The following is a 19,226-nucleotide window of genomic DNA, read 5'->3' on the forward strand; positions in this document are numbered from 1 at the left end:
CCTATCCTGTTAAGATGGAGTAATATGTGTGGGAAATTATGCTTAAGCACAAATGCCCAGGAGAAGTAAAACCTCATAAAGGATCTATGGAAGAAAACTGGAGAACCTTCCCAAGTACCTGTAGAAAGCCCTGCCAATTGTTCAGTTCCTATATACCCAAGTGTCCCCATCTTGACCAGAACTGATGATTAGAGAGTAAGGTTTGTGTGTGCCACCCTATACACAAGCTAACAATCACCTAAAGCCACCATTGTCCCGAGTGCCTACAAAGCTTTCTAATTCCTCACCTACCGGGATGCCAAGAACCCCTCTCTGAAATTTCTTCTACAGAAAATTAAGGCCATCAGACATCACTAAATTCCCAGAGCTTCTAGGTACACCCTAGAAATAACAGGACACCAGGATAAGATTTAAAGGAGGGCATTTTAGTAATTGGAATAGATCATAATGAAGTAACTCTCCAGAGTAATCCTAGATTGCAAAAAATTAGATGACAGGAATTATGTAATAATCTTAGCAAGAGGCACTGAGATAATACCAAATCCGTTTGGTTTCAGTGTGACAGAATCTTTCTATTCCCAAAGAGCTTGAAATGCTATAGTTTATACAAATGTATTCTAAGTTCATTGACTTGGAAAGTGTTCAAAATGATTGTCCTTTTGGAAAAGCACCTTGTAAACAAAAAAATGTACTTGATTCCTTCTATTGGAAAATGCTTAGAAAACTTATATTTAAAGCTTTTATTTGTATAAAGCTAAAAATTACATGAATTAACTGGTTTACTTTTAGAAGAAGAAGATTTATTTTGGTGCTGACTAGCACATCACAAACCAAAAAGTAGATAAGAGGTCTAATTACCTAAGACTTAGGTCTTTGGTTGGGGAGAAGTGGCAATTTTAATGTTGCATAATAGCAAAAACTACCAAAAAAATGGGAGCTGAACCAACCATGCCTCTTTGGTTTAAAAAAATAATTTATGCATCATGTATTTTACTGAAACCTTTATTCCAAATTTAGTGGCTTCTGGGGGAGGGATAAATTAGGAGGTTGGGGTTAACACATACACACTACTATGTATAAAATCGATCACCAACAAGGACCTACTGCATAGCACAGGGAACTATGCTCAATATTTTGTAATAACCTATATGGGAAAAGAATCCGAAAAAGAAAAAAATATATATATATATATATATATTTGAATTACTATGCTGTACACCTGAAACTAACACCACATTATAAATCAACTATACTTAATTAAATGTTTAAAAATATATTTTAAAAGAACTAAACAAATTTAGTGGCTTCTGCATTAAATTATCTTTAAATGTCAAAACTTTATTTTGACACTTTAATTTTATGGAATGTGGTTTGTGTTTTTCTCCAGGGTCTTGAGAGCAGTTGCTACAGAAAACATTTATTTTAAATGAGGTTGAGGGTTTTTGTTGTTTTTTTTTTTCTCAATGTTCTAAGACCATTTGTATTTATTTTCTGTTTGCATTCTTTGCTTATTTTTCTATTAGGTTGTCAGACATTCTTCTCAATTTCTAGGGCCTCTTAATGCATTAGGAAGATTGACCCTTTTTAGTAATGAGTTACAAAAAATTTTCCCCATGGGAATGAGTCCCCACACACCTGGGAAAAGGTTGATTGTTTGATAGCCATGGTAACAAGTAACCACCAGAACAGGTTATAAACCTGTCTAATCAATCAAAGACAACTTGGTTCATTGAACACACCTCTGAAAACCAACCAATCAGTGACAGCCTCATGCTCTGAAAGCCAGCTAATCATCAGTTGTCTCAGACCAGTAAACACACTTCCTGCACAGCCAACACCGTCACACTTCCCTACGAGATCTGAGGTTTTCTTTGTGCAGTGCTGGTCACCTGACCACCAGCATACCTCTGCTAACCACTGGACTGCCAGGGAATTCCCTAGTCTTATATTTTGACAGCAGTTTGCCATTTATCATTTGACCTTAATTATGAGGTGCTTTTTTTTCCCCCCATGCTGAAGTTTTTGACCTTCAGATAGTTCAATTTTTCAATCATTTGAAAAAATGGATTTTTTTGTTGAAAGAATTTTCTTCACAGCTATAAAGATGTTACCCTTTCCCCTCAATACATGTATATTTTATATGGTTTTAATTTTTACATTTCAATATTTGACTCATTTGATGTTCAACCTGGTGTAGGGAGTAAGGTACGGTCCAACTTTATTATTTTTTTCATTGTTTATTCAATTTCCCCAACACCATTTTTTTAAAGTCCATTATTGCCACTAATCCGAGAGCCTACTTATATGCTAAGTTTCCATACATGTTAGGGTCTATATTTGGATTTCCTGTTTTGTTCTATTGGCATGCTACCCACCCGTGCATTGATAGCATACTGTTTTAGTTACTGAAGTTTTATGATACAGCAAGTCACCTCTCATTGCTTTTTTTTTCCTCCCACAATATTTCAGCTATTCTTGTTATTTTTCCATATCAACTCTAGAATCTCATTCTGTTGCTGTCAGTCTCTTACCCCCAGCCACTTCCTTTCCTTCATCACCAGTGGCTGCTACCAAGGAATACTGCCTCTGCTTTCTAAAAGGATTCCCTCTCTTAAATCTGCCACCACTGGGCCTACGTAATTTTTTGACTTTTCCTTTCCACCTCCCCCTGCCACCCTCTCCAATGCTCTGCCTGACTCTGTTCTCAGATCTGCTCATAGGACTTCCACTCAGAATGGGGCCCTCACTTTCTGCAGATGAATGCTTGCTGATGTTTTTCTGAGATCTGCTACCTTTAGGACCCCTTGGCACTTCCCATTCTTCCCCACTGCACCTTTTTAGCTCCCCAGGTTGGTTATTCTGGTAAAAAGTGTTTGAGGCCATGCTGGGGAGCCTCATGCGGCAGGGAACTATAAATGGGCTTTAGGAGCTGAGGGTGGCCTCCGCCCAACAGCCAGCAAAAAACTGAAGTTCTCTGTACTACAGCTGCAAGGAACTGAATGCTGCCAACAACCATGCAAGCAGGGGAGTGGGTGTTTCCCCCAGTGGAGCCTCCAAATGAAAACTAGCCCTGGCCAACACGTTGATTGCAGCCTGGTGAGACCCTAGCAGAAAACATAGCTACCCAGACCACTGGCTGAGATAATATAGGTGTGTCATATCAAGACATTAGGGTTATATTGTTGTGCATCAAGTTAACTGATATAGGTCCTATGGCATGGACTGAGAAACCACCGAGCTTGAAATGGCCTTTCCTCCCCTTCACCGCCCCCAAAACACCTTCTCACAAGAAGTCTTGCTACTTTGTCCTTAAACTAACCCTAACTCACTAAGCATATAACACGTATCTTCTGATTGCCCCTCCTTTTCACCCTTGTCCTGGGAATGCCCCGGGAGTACTGTAACCTGTAAGGACTAAATCGGGGGGGCTCCCTGACCCTCTGATGTCTAGTTGAATTATGCCAAGAGGAGCCCTAGCAGGAAATCAGAGAGAGAGGGGAGTACGATTGGAGCATTTATCTCCCTGACTTCTCTGCAGGATCACCGAAGTCTGGCTGGCTATGCCCCTCAACTGGAAGTCAGAGCTCCTGTGAAGGTGCACCCTCCACACAGTCTCCCTCACCACACAGCCTCTCTTTCCAGGTTCTGGCAGCTGCTTCCTCCTCTCTGTCCCTCTGGTGCGGAGGGAACAGCTCTCTGGCATTGCTACAAAGAACCATCTTGTGCTTTCCCTACACCACGCCCACGCCTTTGTAAGTAATCCCTCTTCTCAAAGTATCCAGTTTAACTGGGCCATCCATTTCTCGCCAGGCCCCTGACTGGTACTGTTAGCTACACTAAGAAGCATACCAGATGTTAAAAGTCATGAAAATGTTCAAATATCTTGAAAACTCATTAAACAGTACTATTAAAATGGATGCACTTTTATTACATATAAATTATACCTCAATAAAGTTGATTTTTAAAAAATTAGCCCATGAAATGGACCCAGGCCCATTGGTTCCCATGGCTCACTTGATGATCCTTTGCATATTTCCCATGACACAAGAGACCCCTGCCTACATGCTCCCCTGTGACTCAAGAGATCCCTGAACCACAGAGAAAAATAGTTAACAGAGGAAAAAAAAAAAAAAACCTTCATGGCTTGCTCAAGTTGCTATTGCTAGTTCTATATATTTGTTCTGAATAAAGATGTATATATAAATATATATATATTTTTTAATTGAAGTATAGTTGATTTACAATGTTGTGTCTCAGGTATATAGCAAAGTGATTTATTTATACATATATATGCATATATATTCTTTTTTAGATTTAGATTTTTAGATTTAAATATACCTTAGGTAAAGTTTTTTTTTTTTAATTTTTATCCGAATATAGTTGATTTACAATGTTGTGTTAGTTTCAGGTGTACAGCAAAGTGAATCAGTTATACATATACATATATCCACTCTTTTTTAGATTCTTTTCCCGTATAGGCCACTACAGAGTATTGAGTAGAGTTCCCTGTGCTATACAGTAGGTCCTTATTAGTTAACTATTTTATATATAGAGTAGTGTGTAAAAGATATATTTTTTAAAGTTTGTAATCTTAAGGTACTGAGAGAACTGAACCTCAGCTGCATGTGTGCATCTCTATTTCTTCTTGCTGTCTGCAGATTTTAGGAAATGACAGCCTTACTTTTTTTTTTAAATGAATTTATTTATTTATTTATTTATTTATTTATTTTGGCGGGCTTCTCATTGCGGTGGCTTCTCTTGTTGCGGAGCACAGGCTCTAGAGCACAGGCTCAGTAGTTGTGGCTTGCGGGCTCTAAAGCACAGGCTCAGTAGTTGTGCCGCACGGGCTTAGTTGTTCCGCAGCATGTGGGATCTTCCCGGACCAGGGCTCGAACCCGTGTCCCCTGCACTGGCAGGCGGATTCTTAACCAGTGCACCACCAGGGAAGTCCCAACAGCCTTACTTTAAGTTTGGAGACTGTCATCTATTTCCTCTACTCTCTCCCTGCCATCCCTCATTTTAGTTATTTTCAACCAGTAGTAAGGAGGAAAAGACACCTATTCCCATGTACTAGTATGTAACTACCTATTGTATTCAAAATATTATTTATTAATTTCAATGACAGGTTTCCAGGCATTTCCAGGCATTTTCTTTGAGGAAAAGTTAAAATTCAGAACATTCCTGGAAATGCTGTTGAAAAATGACCTTGCCTGCGATGCTACCAGTATCTGCTCTCCCTCTCAAGTTACTTTCTCCAGAATTTCTGCTTTTCAAAACACCTCTCAGGTTTGTGCATCTCCAGGTTCTCGTAAATGTCTAGCAGGGCTTATTATGGTAATGGGGCTCTAGGTGAGGGGGCTGCAGCAGCAGTATCATGGAAGAAAGAGACTGTGTGGTCTTTTGTGTGTATCCTTTTATAACTTGGACATCAGTCAAGGACTGCACTATTAATATCACGTTTTTGGTATAAATATAAGTATGTTAATTAAATTCAGAAACAATTAAATTTCTCCACCCTCACTCTAAAGAAAAGAAATCAACTTATCATTACATATTTTTAAAGTCCTAATTTGCAGGCATCAAATATCAGGGTTTGGGATTAAGGTAATTTTATGAGTCACACTCAGGATTATAATTTATTCTGATATTAGCCTTGATACAATGTGTGCCAAGAGCCTCAACCTATTCAATTTCATTCATCACCTCTAAATTAAGTCTTGTTTGGGGACAAGTATAGAGTCCCAACTAATCAAAATTGAAATATGACTGCATAAAGGTAAGAGATGATCACATTCCCAAGAGCTGACATTTACTGAAAACTAACTATGGGCTAGGCACTGCACTGTGTGCTTGATATCTCATTTAATCCTTTCAACAATTCTATGAGGTAGACACTATTAATGTGCCTATTTTACAGATGAAGGAAACCGAACCTCAAAGAGATTATTTGCCCAGGTCAGATGGCAAGAATGAGGCCAAGTCAGGATTTGAATACAGGACTATTTGACTAGAGACTGAACTCAGACGCACTGTTCTATTCTGTTCAAAAAGGAAATAAGCTAGGTTCTGATTTATAAGAAAAAAAGGAAGGGCTTGTGTGCAGTTTTAGGCACCCAGTAAAGGGATGGCATGCCCCATTTTACAGAGGAGGAATGTGAGATCGGGGCAGGTGTCACTTCCCAAGGGCATTCTGATAGTAAGTGGAAAAGGCCAGGGTTTGTATCCAGATTGGAGTCTAAGGCCCATGTTCTTTCAAGCAAAATGTGCTGTCTTGTTAAATATAAATTATATAAAATAAATATAAGGATTATATAACACCTGAAATGTGTAAATCTTACTTATTTCTGGTGATTAGAGCTGAGAGTATGGTAAGATTTCCCTTTTCCTACAGAGAGAAAGAGCGGTGGGCCTGGGCAAGTCTCAGGACACAGTGAATGGCTGGTAGAGAAGAATAAGCTGCAGAAGAGGAGGGAAGGACCAGAGAGATAGGGCGAAAATCAGCAGGTGTGGTCCCAGGAAGCCAAGAGTGAGACTGTTGTAAGAATGGGGAGTAAGGAAATGCCAAATTCCATTGAAAAGTCAGTTGAGATAAAGACTGATAAATGTCCATAGGAATTAGCTTTGAGGTCTTAGGTGACACCAGTAAAAGTGGATTGGGTGCATTGTGAGCAGAAATCATATTGGAGCGGGTTCTGAGGTGAGGGGAGAAAATGGAGAATATTCTAGAATCAGATAGATGTGGATTCAAATTTTGCTTCTAGCTGGGCAGTCTTCTTAACCTCTCTGTTTCCTCAACTGTAAAACAGAAACAAAAAGATCTTCCTCACAGAGTTGTTGAGGATATGAAATGATATGGCAAGTGTGTGTCAGAAGAGGTTTTTGGAATAGTAACCAATGTTTTACCTTGTCTTTGCATTATTTGGTCCTTCCCACATTTAGTCAGCTGGGCTATTGGATGTTTATTCCTTCAGGAAAGATTCACCTAGGAAAAAGCAGAGGAAAAAGAAGTTCTATGCTGTTGAGTCTCAAAATCTACTCCCCAGAGAGAACTCAACACAAGAAGTATATATTTGTAAGAATACCTGATGCTGAGTGAAGGGAATCAGAATTTGCCAACCCAAAATATGCTACTTGGTATAAAGATTATTTTAAGCTGAAGACATTTGAGATTCAACAGACACAGAAAAATAGTCTTCTCAAAGCCTCTTTATGTGACTCAAAGCAACAATGTCTTGGAAATAAGGCTGCCATAAATTACTCTTCAGGGCAGATCTACTCCCAGAAGGGAGAATACGAATAAAACCTACCCCAAATTCCTTCTCCAGGGAAATTTTATGGCCCTGAAGTAGACAGGAAGACCACTCATACCTATATAGACAAAGATTATTATGACTTTTTTATATCCTGTTTATTCTCCTAAAACCCCCAATTTAAAAAAATCTTTCCAAAAAGTCATCTATCTTCCTGTAAGTGCCTTTCTCCCTCCCTCTCTTTTACCTACTAAGATGGTATATAAGCCCCAAATTCTAAGTACTCCTCTGAGTTACTCATCCCTGAGTTTTCCTGCATTTATGTGCATTGCGTGTGAAAATAAACTTTTTTTCTTCTGTTGAACTGTCTTTTGTCAGTTTAATTTACATGACCCCAATAACTGAACTTAAGAGTAGAGGAAAAAGTTTTTTCTTCCCCTACATGAGTAAGACAGGATTCCCTGACCTCAGCCCAAATAAAGACTCTCTGGGCCGGTAGAGGGGAGAAGAAGGAGAAGCATTACAAGTTCAGGTGCAGTATGTGTCCCTAGAGAAGGAGACCCTTTGCGCAGATCTATGCATATCTCAGAAACATATCCAAAACAACATGGAAATAGAGCAGACAACCTTAGAGCTTGCTTTGCCCCATTGTGGAATAGGAGCAGTAAGGCATTTCCTGTATGCTCAAGAGTGACACAGAGACATGTAGCCCTGAGGGCCTCTGGACCCGAAGGAATCCTGCAGATGGGAGCAAGGGAGAACCCTACAATGCCTGGGGGCCACTGAGCACCAGACAGGCTGTGCCAATATCTCAAAGATGGTAGTATGAATAGATGACAACCAAGGACCACATATATCCCCTAGGGGAACTAATCAAGACACTCTAGAACTTAGGCACAACTCGGGTAAAACATGAGGAAACCAACTTAACTGAAACTTGCCATCCCAGATGACAAGGGCTCAGTAGAAATTAAATTAAATTATAGAAGAGTAAAGATATTGTACAACTACTTCTCATTCAAGATTAGTATCAGCTTAAAAAAAAAAAGATTAGTATCAGCCATTTGTGGGGCTCATCTAGGATGTCTTAGAATTCTGGGGTAACCCATATCTGCTTAAAGACTGAGTACTAACCCTAGACTAGAATTAGAGCTGAGCCATCCTGAGACAAAGACCATGATCTGGTTGGAAACTTGGTGTGTAGAACTGATGTGACCCCTCAGAAGTCTCTGCTGATTTCAGAAATACCATTGGACAGTGATGAGACCAAGCATGAAAGAGGCCTACAGAATGATTAATTTCCTTGACAGACACAGGGTGATTGATAAAAGAGGGCTCCTTGTTAGAGTTTGCATTTATGATTAAATTTCCCAAATCAGAGATGAGTGAGGTCATTGTTATGGATTGAATTACATGCCCCTAAAAAATACATATATGTTGAAGTCCTAACCCCCAGTACCTCAGGATGTGACCTTATTTGGAAATAGGGTCATTGCAGATATAATTAGTTAAGATGAGGTCATACTGGATTATTTCAAGGCCCTAATCCAATATCACTGGTTTCTTTACAAGAAAACGGCCATTTGAAAATGCAGAGGCACACAGAAGAACGCTGTGTGATGGCAGAGACAGACACTGGAGTTACACAGCTCTAAACCAAGTGCCAAGGATTGCTGGTGAAACCAGAAGCTAAGAGATAAGCAAGGACTAAATTCTGCCTTAGAGTCTTCAAGAGAGCATGGTCCTGCTGACATCTTGGACTTCTAGCCTCCAAAACTGTGAGAGAATAAATTCCTGTTGTTTTAAGCCTCCCACTTCGTGGTAATTTGCTGCAGCAGCCCTAGGAAACTATTACAGTTATTATAATGCCCTTGTCCCAGGGTGAATTTCTAAAAGACTGAGCCTCTTTTTAGGAAAGTAATAGTAATTTCAATGGCACTAACCCCAGTTGCCAAAGTAGAGAGGCACTCAAAACCCTTCCAGAACTGGTGTACCTCTTAATCTGCTGTAAAATTGGTGGCCTGGATAGGTGGTGAGAAACTGAGTTTTGGAGGATGAAGCTAGTCTCTACAGTACTGTCTAGCCCCTGGCACCCAGGAGAGGAATTATTTAGGACCTTAAGATTGCTGCTAAGAGTTTAGGGAAGTGCAAATATTTCTCTCCCTGCCCCCCACCACTACTACTTTGTGGTAAAAATGGACAATTCCTAAATTCACAAAGAGAACCTACAGCTATTAATGCAGAAGCTAAGCGTTATCAGCCCTGACTTCACTGAACCAGTACCAGCCTGCTTACCCCTGGACATCTTGTTATGTAAGAGGAACAACTTGTTATTACTTAAGTCACCTGTAGTCAAGCTTTGTTATTGATAGCTTTTCCTAACTAATGCCAATGACAAAAGTAGGAAACAGGATAAACAAAACCACAAACAACCTCAGGGTGTGGGCAATATGTTTGGGAGATTAAATGATGGCTACCCAACCCCTAGACCACATAAATATTCCCTGGTCTGGAAATAATAAAAGTTAAACTGAGTTATGGAAAAAATAAAATTGCATTTCTCGTTACGTGAGTTTGTACACTAAGATTTATACTTACCATGTGGTAACTGTCATCTGACTGAAAATGTTATTCCTGTCTTACCCTTTGAAGTCTTACTATCACTCTAAACAGTACTCATGGTCATTCTTGGAAAATTCACTTCTATTCTACACTTCTTGATAGAAATCACCATTCTTTCTCCTCCCAAACTTGAAGACTTGAGGTTGTCCTTCACTTTTCCCTCTTTTTCATCTCCTTCCCTCTTTTGACATCTGATCTATTATTTCTTGCTTTTCTTTCATCTCTCTCTCCTTCTCTCCCACTCTCTCCCCTCCCTCTTTGTCCACTTGCCTCCCTCTCTTTCCCCCTTTCCTTCTTGAAGCCTTCCATTATTGGTACTGTTGACATTTTTAGTACATTAACTCCTCCCCACAATGGAGCTGCAGCTCCATCAAACCTGATCTGTGGAGGGAGGTGTTTGGACAGACTGTCCCACAGAAAATGACTGAAAATGCTGGGTACTATTTTAAAACAAACAAAACTTCTTAAAACCAACAAAGAGATGACAAGATAGTAAGGAATTACTGGGCCAAAGCCAAAGAGAATGTGGAATCTCAGAAAGGAAAAGGGAGCACTGAAGTCTCCTCTCTTTGAGGGCATATGCCAGATCTGGCAAACATGAGCTGCAATTTTCACAGCCGCTTGGGGTCTAGAGTAAAGAAGTCAAAGGTCAGGGTCATGCAACGTGGGAAGTGGTATTAGTTTGCTCGGCCTTCCATAACAAAATGCCACAGACTGGGTGGTTTAAACAACAGAAATTTATTTTCCCCGCAGTTCTGGAGGCTAGAAGTCTAAGATCAAGGTGCCCATAGGTTTGGTTTAATTCTGAGGCCTCTCTCCTTGGCTTATAGTTGGCCACCTTTTCTCTATGTCTTCACATGGTCTTTCCTCTGTGCACGTGCATCCCTGGTGTCTTCTTTTGTGTCCACATTTCCTCTTAATAAAGACACCAGGCAGATTGTATTACAGCCACCCTAAGGACTTAGTTTTAACTAAACATCTCTTTTAAGTCCCTATCTCCAAATGCAGTCACATTCTAAGGTGCTTGGTGTTAGACTTCCAACACGCAAATCTGAAGGTGACACAATTTAGCCCAGGAGTACGATATAAAACACTCCCATAACAATAGGACCTCTCTGATGAGGGAGAACCAGAAGTAAATAACCCTTCCAGCCCCTGTCACCGTGGGGCTGCGTGGAAGTTTGCCTCAATGATGGGTGATGGGGGGTGGGAGCTGCGTCTGAGAAGCCATAGCCCCAGGCCTGCTCTCACATGTTGATTAGCAGCCCCAATTCATATCATCTACATGGTTCAGAAAGCCTCATGAGCTTAGTTTAAATTGTTCCTGGGGCTTCCCTGGTGGAGCAGTGGTTGAGAATCCGCCTGCCAATGCAGGGAACACGGGTTCGAGCCCTGGTCCGGGAAGATCCCACATGCCATGGAGCAACCAAGCCCGTGCGCCACAACTACTGAGCCTGTGCTCTAGAGCCTGTGAGCCACAACTACTGAAGCCCGTGCACCTAGAGCCCATGCTCCGCAACAAGAGAAGCCACTGCAGTGAGAAGCCCGCGCACTGCAACGAAGAGTAGCCCCCGTTCGCCGCAACTAGAGAAACCCCACACGCAGCAACGAAGACCCAACGCAGCCAAAAATAAATAAATAAAATAAATAAATTTATTAAAAAAAAAAAAGAGTTACAAATTGTTCCTGGCATGGTAGTGTTGACATAAAGCAAATAGACTGCCAGATGTTTCTCCAGCAAAGATGGGTTTATTCAGGATCACCAGAGAACTGCAATTGGGGGTCTACAACCATGGTGAGCCATGTGTAAGTTCCCACACAGCAAGGGAAGGAAAAGCTTTTATAGAGAGGAAAAGGAAGTTGGGAGGGCTAGAGTAAACAAGGAGTCCATGGCTTTTCATTGGCTGAATCATCGCTAGGAAAGAAATCTTTCCTCTTCCTGTTGAGCTCTGCTATGGACACAGTGAATGAGAGCTCCCCCTTCTGGTCTCCAGATTCTTATTGAATTGAGGTTTCTATTTATTAATTTTTTATAGTAGTGCCCCTAAATGGTTGGCAGGAACAAAGGTAAATTTTCTTTAGAGAAATATGATTTCATCTTAAACTTCAAAGAATTCCCATAAGTCATTTTGCAAAAAATAAGCACCTCATAGTAAAAAAAAAAAAAAAAAAATCTAAGCATACACAGAGAAATCCAGTCACGGTGGATGAGAAGCAGGATAAATAACAGACAGAATGAACAGACGTGCAAAGTCTTCAGATATTGGAATTACCAGACAAGAATTAAAAAATAACTATGATTATCATGTTTAGAGAAATAAAATACTAGCTTGAAAGCACCTGCAAGGAACAAGAAATGCTTTTTTAAAAAAATACCTAACTGGGAATTCCCTGGCGGTCCACTGGTTGGAACTCGGCACTTTCATTACCAGGGCCCTGAGTTCCATCCCTGGTCGGGGAGCTGGGAATCCCACAAGCTGCATGGTGTGGCCAAGAAAAAAAAAACAAAACCTAACCAGATCTGAAATATAAATAGAGCTTATAGAAATAAAAAATACAATAATTAGATTTTTTTCAGGTATTTCATATGTTTTAAACATACAGAAAATTTGAAAGAACACCTGTATACTACTACCTAGATTCAACAATTGTTAACATTTTATCATAGCTCTGTTATAGTTTTTAAATTTGCTGAACCATTTAAAAGTAAATTGCAGACATCATAATATTTTACCCCTAAATATGTTAGAATGCATCTCTGAGAAATAAAAACACTCTTTCGTAACTACAATGTTATCGCATCTAAGAAAATTAATAATTGCCTAATGTCATCTCATATTGAGTCCATATTAAAATTTTCAGTTTGCAAAAAAAAGTTTTCTTTTAAAAAAATATCTCTACCTTTATTTCCCAAAGATGCCTTAAACTTATTTTATTTTACTTTTTGGCTGAGCTGTGTGGCATGCGGCATCTTCCCCAACCAGGGATGGAACCCGAGCTCCCTGCCGTGGAAGTGCAGAGTTTTAACCACTAGACCACCAGGGAAGTCCAAAAAAAAGGTTTTTATAGCTGTTTTCTTTTTGTTTTTTGTTTTTTTATAACTAGGATCCAATGAAGGCATTGATTTTGGTGGTTTCCTTTCACTCTCTTTTCATCTAGAACAATCCCCTTGCCTTCTCCCTCTTCCACTACCTGCCTGCCCCCGCCCATGACATCGACATTTTGAAGAGACCGGTATGGTTGTCTTGTGAATGCCCATATTCCGGATTTGCCTAAGTGCTTCCTTATACAGTCCTTTAACTTATTTCTTGATCTTTCTTGTAGTCTGGAAATTAGGCCTGGAAGTTTGATTAACAATTTTGCCAAGAATGTGTCATAGGTGATGCTGTGTATTTCCTACATATCACATTAGGAATATAAAATATCAGGCTTCCCCATTCTTAATAATATTAATTAACTTTGATCTCTCGGTTGAGGTGATGATTGCCAGACATCTTCCCCAAAATGAAATTTAAAAATCCCTGCACAGTTTATCAGCTTCTTATAAAGTCAAACATTCACTATACAATCCAGCAATTCTACACCCAGGTATTTTCCCAAGAGAAGTGAAAACTTAAGTTCACACAAAAACTTGTACATGAGTTGATAGTAGTTTTATTCATAATGGCTCCTAGCTGGAAACAACCCAAATGCCCTTCAACTGATGAGTGCAAAAATGATTGTGGTACATGCTTACAATTGAATTCTATTCAGCAATAAAAAGGAATGAAATACTGATACAGGCAACAACATGAATTTTAAATGCGTTATGCTAAGTGCAAGAACCCAGACTCAAAAGGCTCCACCCTGTATATTCTATTTACATAACATTCTGGAAATAGCAAAAAACATAGGAACAGAAAACTCTAACCCTAAACCAAAATACCAGTTTTTAAATCTCATATTGAGAGACAGAAGTTCCCAATGACCAACATATTCCTACACCACTCTCCTGGTATGAAGGAACCTGGAAAGTTTAAGTATCACTCAAAAGGATTCTAGGTAAAAGGTAAAATCAGAACAAAGGAAGTAGAGGAATATTTCATCATGCTCAGAGTGAAGCTTTGTGAATGGAGCAGATTCTGACAGTTGCCTAATTAACACCCGTTCCCCTCCTTCTTCCTAAAAGCACCAGACTTTAGGGAGGTGTCCACCTTCCTCCACAAAGCCATATGCTTTACTAAACCAGTTATGTTTATGTCATATCCCTTGGCAGGGACAGCTTCAGGAACAGAATTGTGACTCAGTTCAGACCGATGAATTTTGAAGGAAAGTCTCTCAAGGGACTTCTAGGAAATGTTTCCTTTCTCAATTAAAAAAAAGAAAAGAAAAGGCAGAAGAGATAAGTTGGCTCTTCTTCCTCTGGATGTTACTGTATCTGGATGTGATGCTTGGAACTGCTGCAGCTTTCCTGCTAACAGCTTAAGACAAAGCTCAGACAGATGAGGGAAAGTCAAGAGAGAAGCAGACCTGGAGCCCTGTGGTACTGGGCATAGACACTGCCCTAACTTTTATTATTTAAGCCAGCTGAGTAGGGATTTCCTGATAGAATACATAATACTTAATGCCTGTCCCACAACGTAATATACCTTTTTTGGTGGCAGTAACACTCAGCCTACCTGAAAGATGAAAGAAATAACTAGATATTTTTATTCTTTGGATTTTCTTTTTATAGTTGCAGTATACACCACTCCTCAACCTTCTTGTCAGCTCCTTTTGTTTGGGTTCAGATCTCATCCCTTACATTACAGACATTTCTAGTTTTAATGTAGTCAAATTCATCACTTTTTTGCCTTTATGGTTTGTGATTTTATGTTTTCTTTAAGAAATTTTTTCCCTTCCTTGATCAGAACCTCCTGATCCACAACTTCAGGGCTTTCCAATCACCTTCTGGCCTATGTGAATGGCACCCCCTGGAGCACTAAGTGCATGGCATCCCCTCCTTGAGTTGTGCAAAGCAGTTTGACTTAAAGTCATTAAGAGAAGCCCCTATACATATGCTATTATGAAAATTGCAAAGTTTTGCTCTTCTTACTTAGATCTTGAATAAATCTATAATTTATTTTTGTATCTGATATAGGGTTAGGATCTAATTTTATTTGGTCCCAGGGTCATTGACTGTTTAGTCCATCTTTCCCTCACTGATCTGTAATGTTGTTTCTGTCACAGTGTCCATATACGTTTGTGTCTGTGTGTGGACTCTCTATTCTGCACTCTGTCTATTCCCCACCAATACCACACAGTCTTAGTTACTGTACCTTTATAATAATTCTTGATACCTCATAGGCAAAACTTCCACCTTGTTCTTCTACTTTAAAAGTGTCTTGACTATTGTTGATCCTTTGTTTTTGAATTTTAAAATCACCTTATTAAAATACTGGAGAAATCCTGTGGGATTTTGACTGGAATTACATTGAATTTATTGATTAACGTATAGAAAATTGGCATCTTTATAACATTGGGTCTTCCTATACATGAATATAGTAGACTTCTTCATTTAATGCCTATCAATAAAGTTTATTATTTTCTTTATAAGACCTTGTGAATTTTTCTTGATCTATACTTAACGTATTTTATATTTTTAGTTGCTATTGCGAATGGGATTTTTTTTTTTTTTTAATTTGCTTTTGGCTGCGTTGGGTCTTTGTTGCTGCATGCGGGCTTTCTCTAGTTGCGGTGAGCAGGGGCTACTCTTCGTTGTGGTGCAATGCTTCTCATTGCGGTGGCTTCTCTCATTGGGGAGCACGGGCGCTAGGCTTGCAGGCTTCAGTAGTTGTGGCACGCAGCCTCAGTAGTTGTGGCACGCGGGCTCTAGAGAGCAGGCTCAGTAGTTGTGGCGCACGGGCTTAGTTGATCCGCGGCATGTGGGATCTTCCCGGACCAGGGTTCGAAGCCATGTCCCTTGCATTGGCAGGTGGATTCTTAACCACTGCGCCACCAGGGAAGTCCCGTGAATGGGATATTTTAAAAATTACAGTTCCAAACTATTTGCTGCTCATCTTTAGGAATACAGTTTTAAAATATGCATTTTAGTTTTATATCCAGAAATGTCCCTGAACTCTTTTATTGGTTCAAAAATTTGTCTGTCAGTTTGCTTAGATTGTCTATGTAAATAGTCATAGAGTATATAATAACAATTTTTTTCTTCTTTAAAAAAGTTTAATATATTCTTTCTTGTCTTACTGCTAAGGCTAGGACTTCTAGTATATCACTGAATAGAAATAGTGATAGAGTGCATACTTATCTTGTTTTTGACTTTAAATGTTTTATTATTAACTATAAAGCTGTTTACTCTGTGTTTTTAGTAAATATACTTTATTAGGTTAAGCAAGTTTTTTTTCTCTACCTAGAGCATTAAGGATTTTTTTTTAGTTTTGTTTTGTGAAGGGATATTGATTTATATCAATGTTTTTCTGTATCTAATCACATGGATCAAATGGTTTCTCATATTTAATTTATTCTACTATTGTGATTGCACTGAAAGATCTTTTTACTGTAAAATTATACCTGCATTCCTGAATAAATCCGATTAAAAAATAAATGTGTACATGTACGTACATATGTGTGTGTGTTATTGGATTTCTAAATTTTGGTTCAGTATAACATTTTTATCTCAGTTAACCATAAGTGAGGCTGAGCTTTCATTTACTGCTTTGTTTTCAGAAAGAGCTATTTGTCTCTTTTGTTTCTTTTTCTGGAATAATTTGCATAAGTTTGGGATCATCTGTTTCTTTTCTTCTTCTTCTTTTTTCTTGGTAGAAGTCACCTGTAAAGTCATCTGGGCCTGGTTGTTTATTTGTGTGGTGAAAATTTTGTTAATTGTCATAAGTCTACTCATAGTTGAGTCAATTTTGGTAAATTTTATTTTTCCAGGAAACTGTCATTTATCTGTTTCCTAATTTATTGGCACAATGTTCATAATATTCTCTTAGTATAAAAATCACTGCTGTATCTGCTATGTTCCTTTTTTTGTTAATCTAATTTGTAAAAGGATTTAAATTTTACTTGTTATTTCAGAGAACCAGCTTTTGTATTTTGTTTTCTATTATATTGATTTCTGCGTTTTCCCCTTCAAATTTCCCTAGGTTAACTCTGCTGTTTCTTTATTAACTTCTTGATTAGTTATTGAGCTGTTCATTTTCTAGCCTTCTCTAATATAACCAGTTAAGGTTATAAACTTTTCCTTTAGGTACTGTTAAAACTGCATTCCACAAATTCTGATATGTATTTCCATGACAATTCAGTTTCAAATATTTCTCACTTTCCATTTGTTTCTATCAATTTCCCTTTGCCCCTCCAGACCCACTCACTTCCTCCCCTCTCCACCCTGCTCTCTGTCCCACAGGTTGCTGTGTCCTCTGTCTTCCAGCTGGGTTCTGCTAGTGGGAATTCCTGGCAAGAGATGGTAGTGGAGAAGGAAAACGAAGTCAGGGTATTTATTTTCCTGGTTTCTTCTCTGTGAGATTGCTGGTTACATCCCTTGACAGAAGGTCACTGCTTCTTAAAAGATGGCCTGTTCTGCAAATAAGATTCTCTTTTGGTATTCCAGTAACTCCTCTATCTCCTGTCCCTTTGGACCTAGAGGTTGTGACTGTTCCACTGTTGCTAGTCCCAGATCCTCCATTGTCCCTTGATTCCCATATATCCTGCCCACATCTTTAAAATTTGTTTTTTTAAAAATTGAGTGACCATTTGTTATCTGTTGGAACCCTGAATGATACACCACTTTTATTTTGTCTTTGGTCCATGACTTATTTAGAAGTTTGTTTTTAATTTCCAAGTATGTGAGTTTTTTAAAAGTTATTCTTTTAAAACTAACTTCTAATTTTTAACTGATCAATATTTAGAGAACATGTTCTATATCATCATGATTCTTTGGCATTTGTTGAGAATTGCTTTGTGGTCAATTTTTATTTTGTTCCACAGGTGCTTGAATAGAATAAGTATTTTCTGTATCTTTCCTACTTTTGCCGGAGAGATGGGGGTTGTTTAATTGTATGTTTGTCATTTCTTCTTTAAAAATTAATTTTTCTTTATACACACTTGAGATCATATTACTAGATGCATACAGATTTAGAATTGTTTTATCTTCCTGGTGATTTGTTCTTTTTGTCATTATATAGTGACGCCTCTTTATCGCTAATGATACATTTTGCTTTAAAGCCTATTTTGTCTGAAATGAATATAGCTACTCCACCTTTCATTTCCTTAATAGTACTTCTGCATGTCTTTTTTACTTTTCCCTTAATTTTTCTTTATCCTTATGTTTTAGGTATATCTTGTTTCAACAGCATATAGTTGGATTTTTTTAAGCTACATAATCTAATTATCTGGTTTTTAAATAAAAGAAATATTGTCATTTTAGTTTACAATCAAAGTATAGTACATTTAGGATTCAAGGGATTTGGGTTCCAGTCTCTACCCCACCATTGTGTGGCCTTGAGCAACTCTTTCAAACTCTCTCTCAGGAGAGTAGTGATAAAATAGAAGTGTTGAATCAGATTATCTTGAGTATCCCCTCTAGCTCATTTACTGTCATTCCCTTCAATTACAGTAACATGGTACAAATTGATTTGTGACAGGGACTCTTAAAACCAGACCTAAAAATAAAAACAAAATCCTAGTGTAATTTGGTGAAAGAATTCAAATAGTAACTGACGTTTAGCTTTGGGTATTTGCTCTTTGTCATCTAAAACTTTAATTTTCCGTCATTCAATGTATAATACTTTTGCAGTTCAATTTTCTGAGGATAATCCATGTTTTTTAAAGAACATATTTTCCATGATTTGGGGGATATATATAAATATATTTTCTTGTGATTCTAAAGGTCTTTCATATTCTTTTCTTTTTTAATAAATTTATTTATTTATTTTTGGCTGTGTTGGGTCTTCGTTGCTGCCCACGGGCTTTCTCTAGTTGTGGAGAGCGGGGGCTACTCTTTGTGGCGGTGCACGGGCTTCTCATTGCGGTGGCTTCTTTTGTTGCGGAGCACAGGCTCTAGGCGCGCAGGCTTCAGCAGCTGTGGCATGCAGGCTCAGTAGTTGTGGCTCGGGGGCTCTAGAGCGCAGGCTCAGTAGTTGTGGGATCCTCCTGGACCAGGGCTCGAACCCATGTCCCCTGCACTGGCAGGTGTATTCTTAACCACTGCACCACCAGGGAAGTCCCTCTTTCATATTCTTTAACAATCCAAAACTTATTTTCAAGGTTTTGTTATTAGTTTCCTGCCTCCTTTTCTTTTAGCTTACATTTTAATTTCTACAAAATCTTTTCTAGAGTTGTGGATACCACGATCTTTACCAGTTTTTCAGAAGATTA

The 19,226-nt window shown here is 38.7% G+C and overlaps 1 protein-coding gene across 1 annotated transcript in view; it reads left to right on the forward strand.

Annotated features, from left to right (window-relative positions):
- RNF168 (ring finger protein 168) overlaps positions 1 to 12,051 on the forward strand; it is a 61,553-nt gene extending 49,502 nt beyond the window's left edge. Inside the window, exon 8 of the mRNA XM_082458648.1 lies at positions 8,823 to 12,051. Coding sequence (XP_082314774.1) covers positions 8,823 to 8,905 — 83 coding nt within the window. The 3' untranslated portion in view covers positions 8,906 to 12,051. The remainder of the gene's footprint in view (positions 1 to 8,822) is intronic.
- The last annotated feature ends 7,175 nt before the right edge of the window (positions 12,052 to 19,226 follow it).

Source organism: Balaenoptera physalus (assembly GCF_965194825.1).
Source record: "Balaenoptera physalus genome assembly, chromosome: 4".
NCBI classification, from domain to species: Eukaryota; Metazoa; Chordata; class Mammalia; order Artiodactyla; family Balaenopteridae; genus Balaenoptera; species Balaenoptera physalus.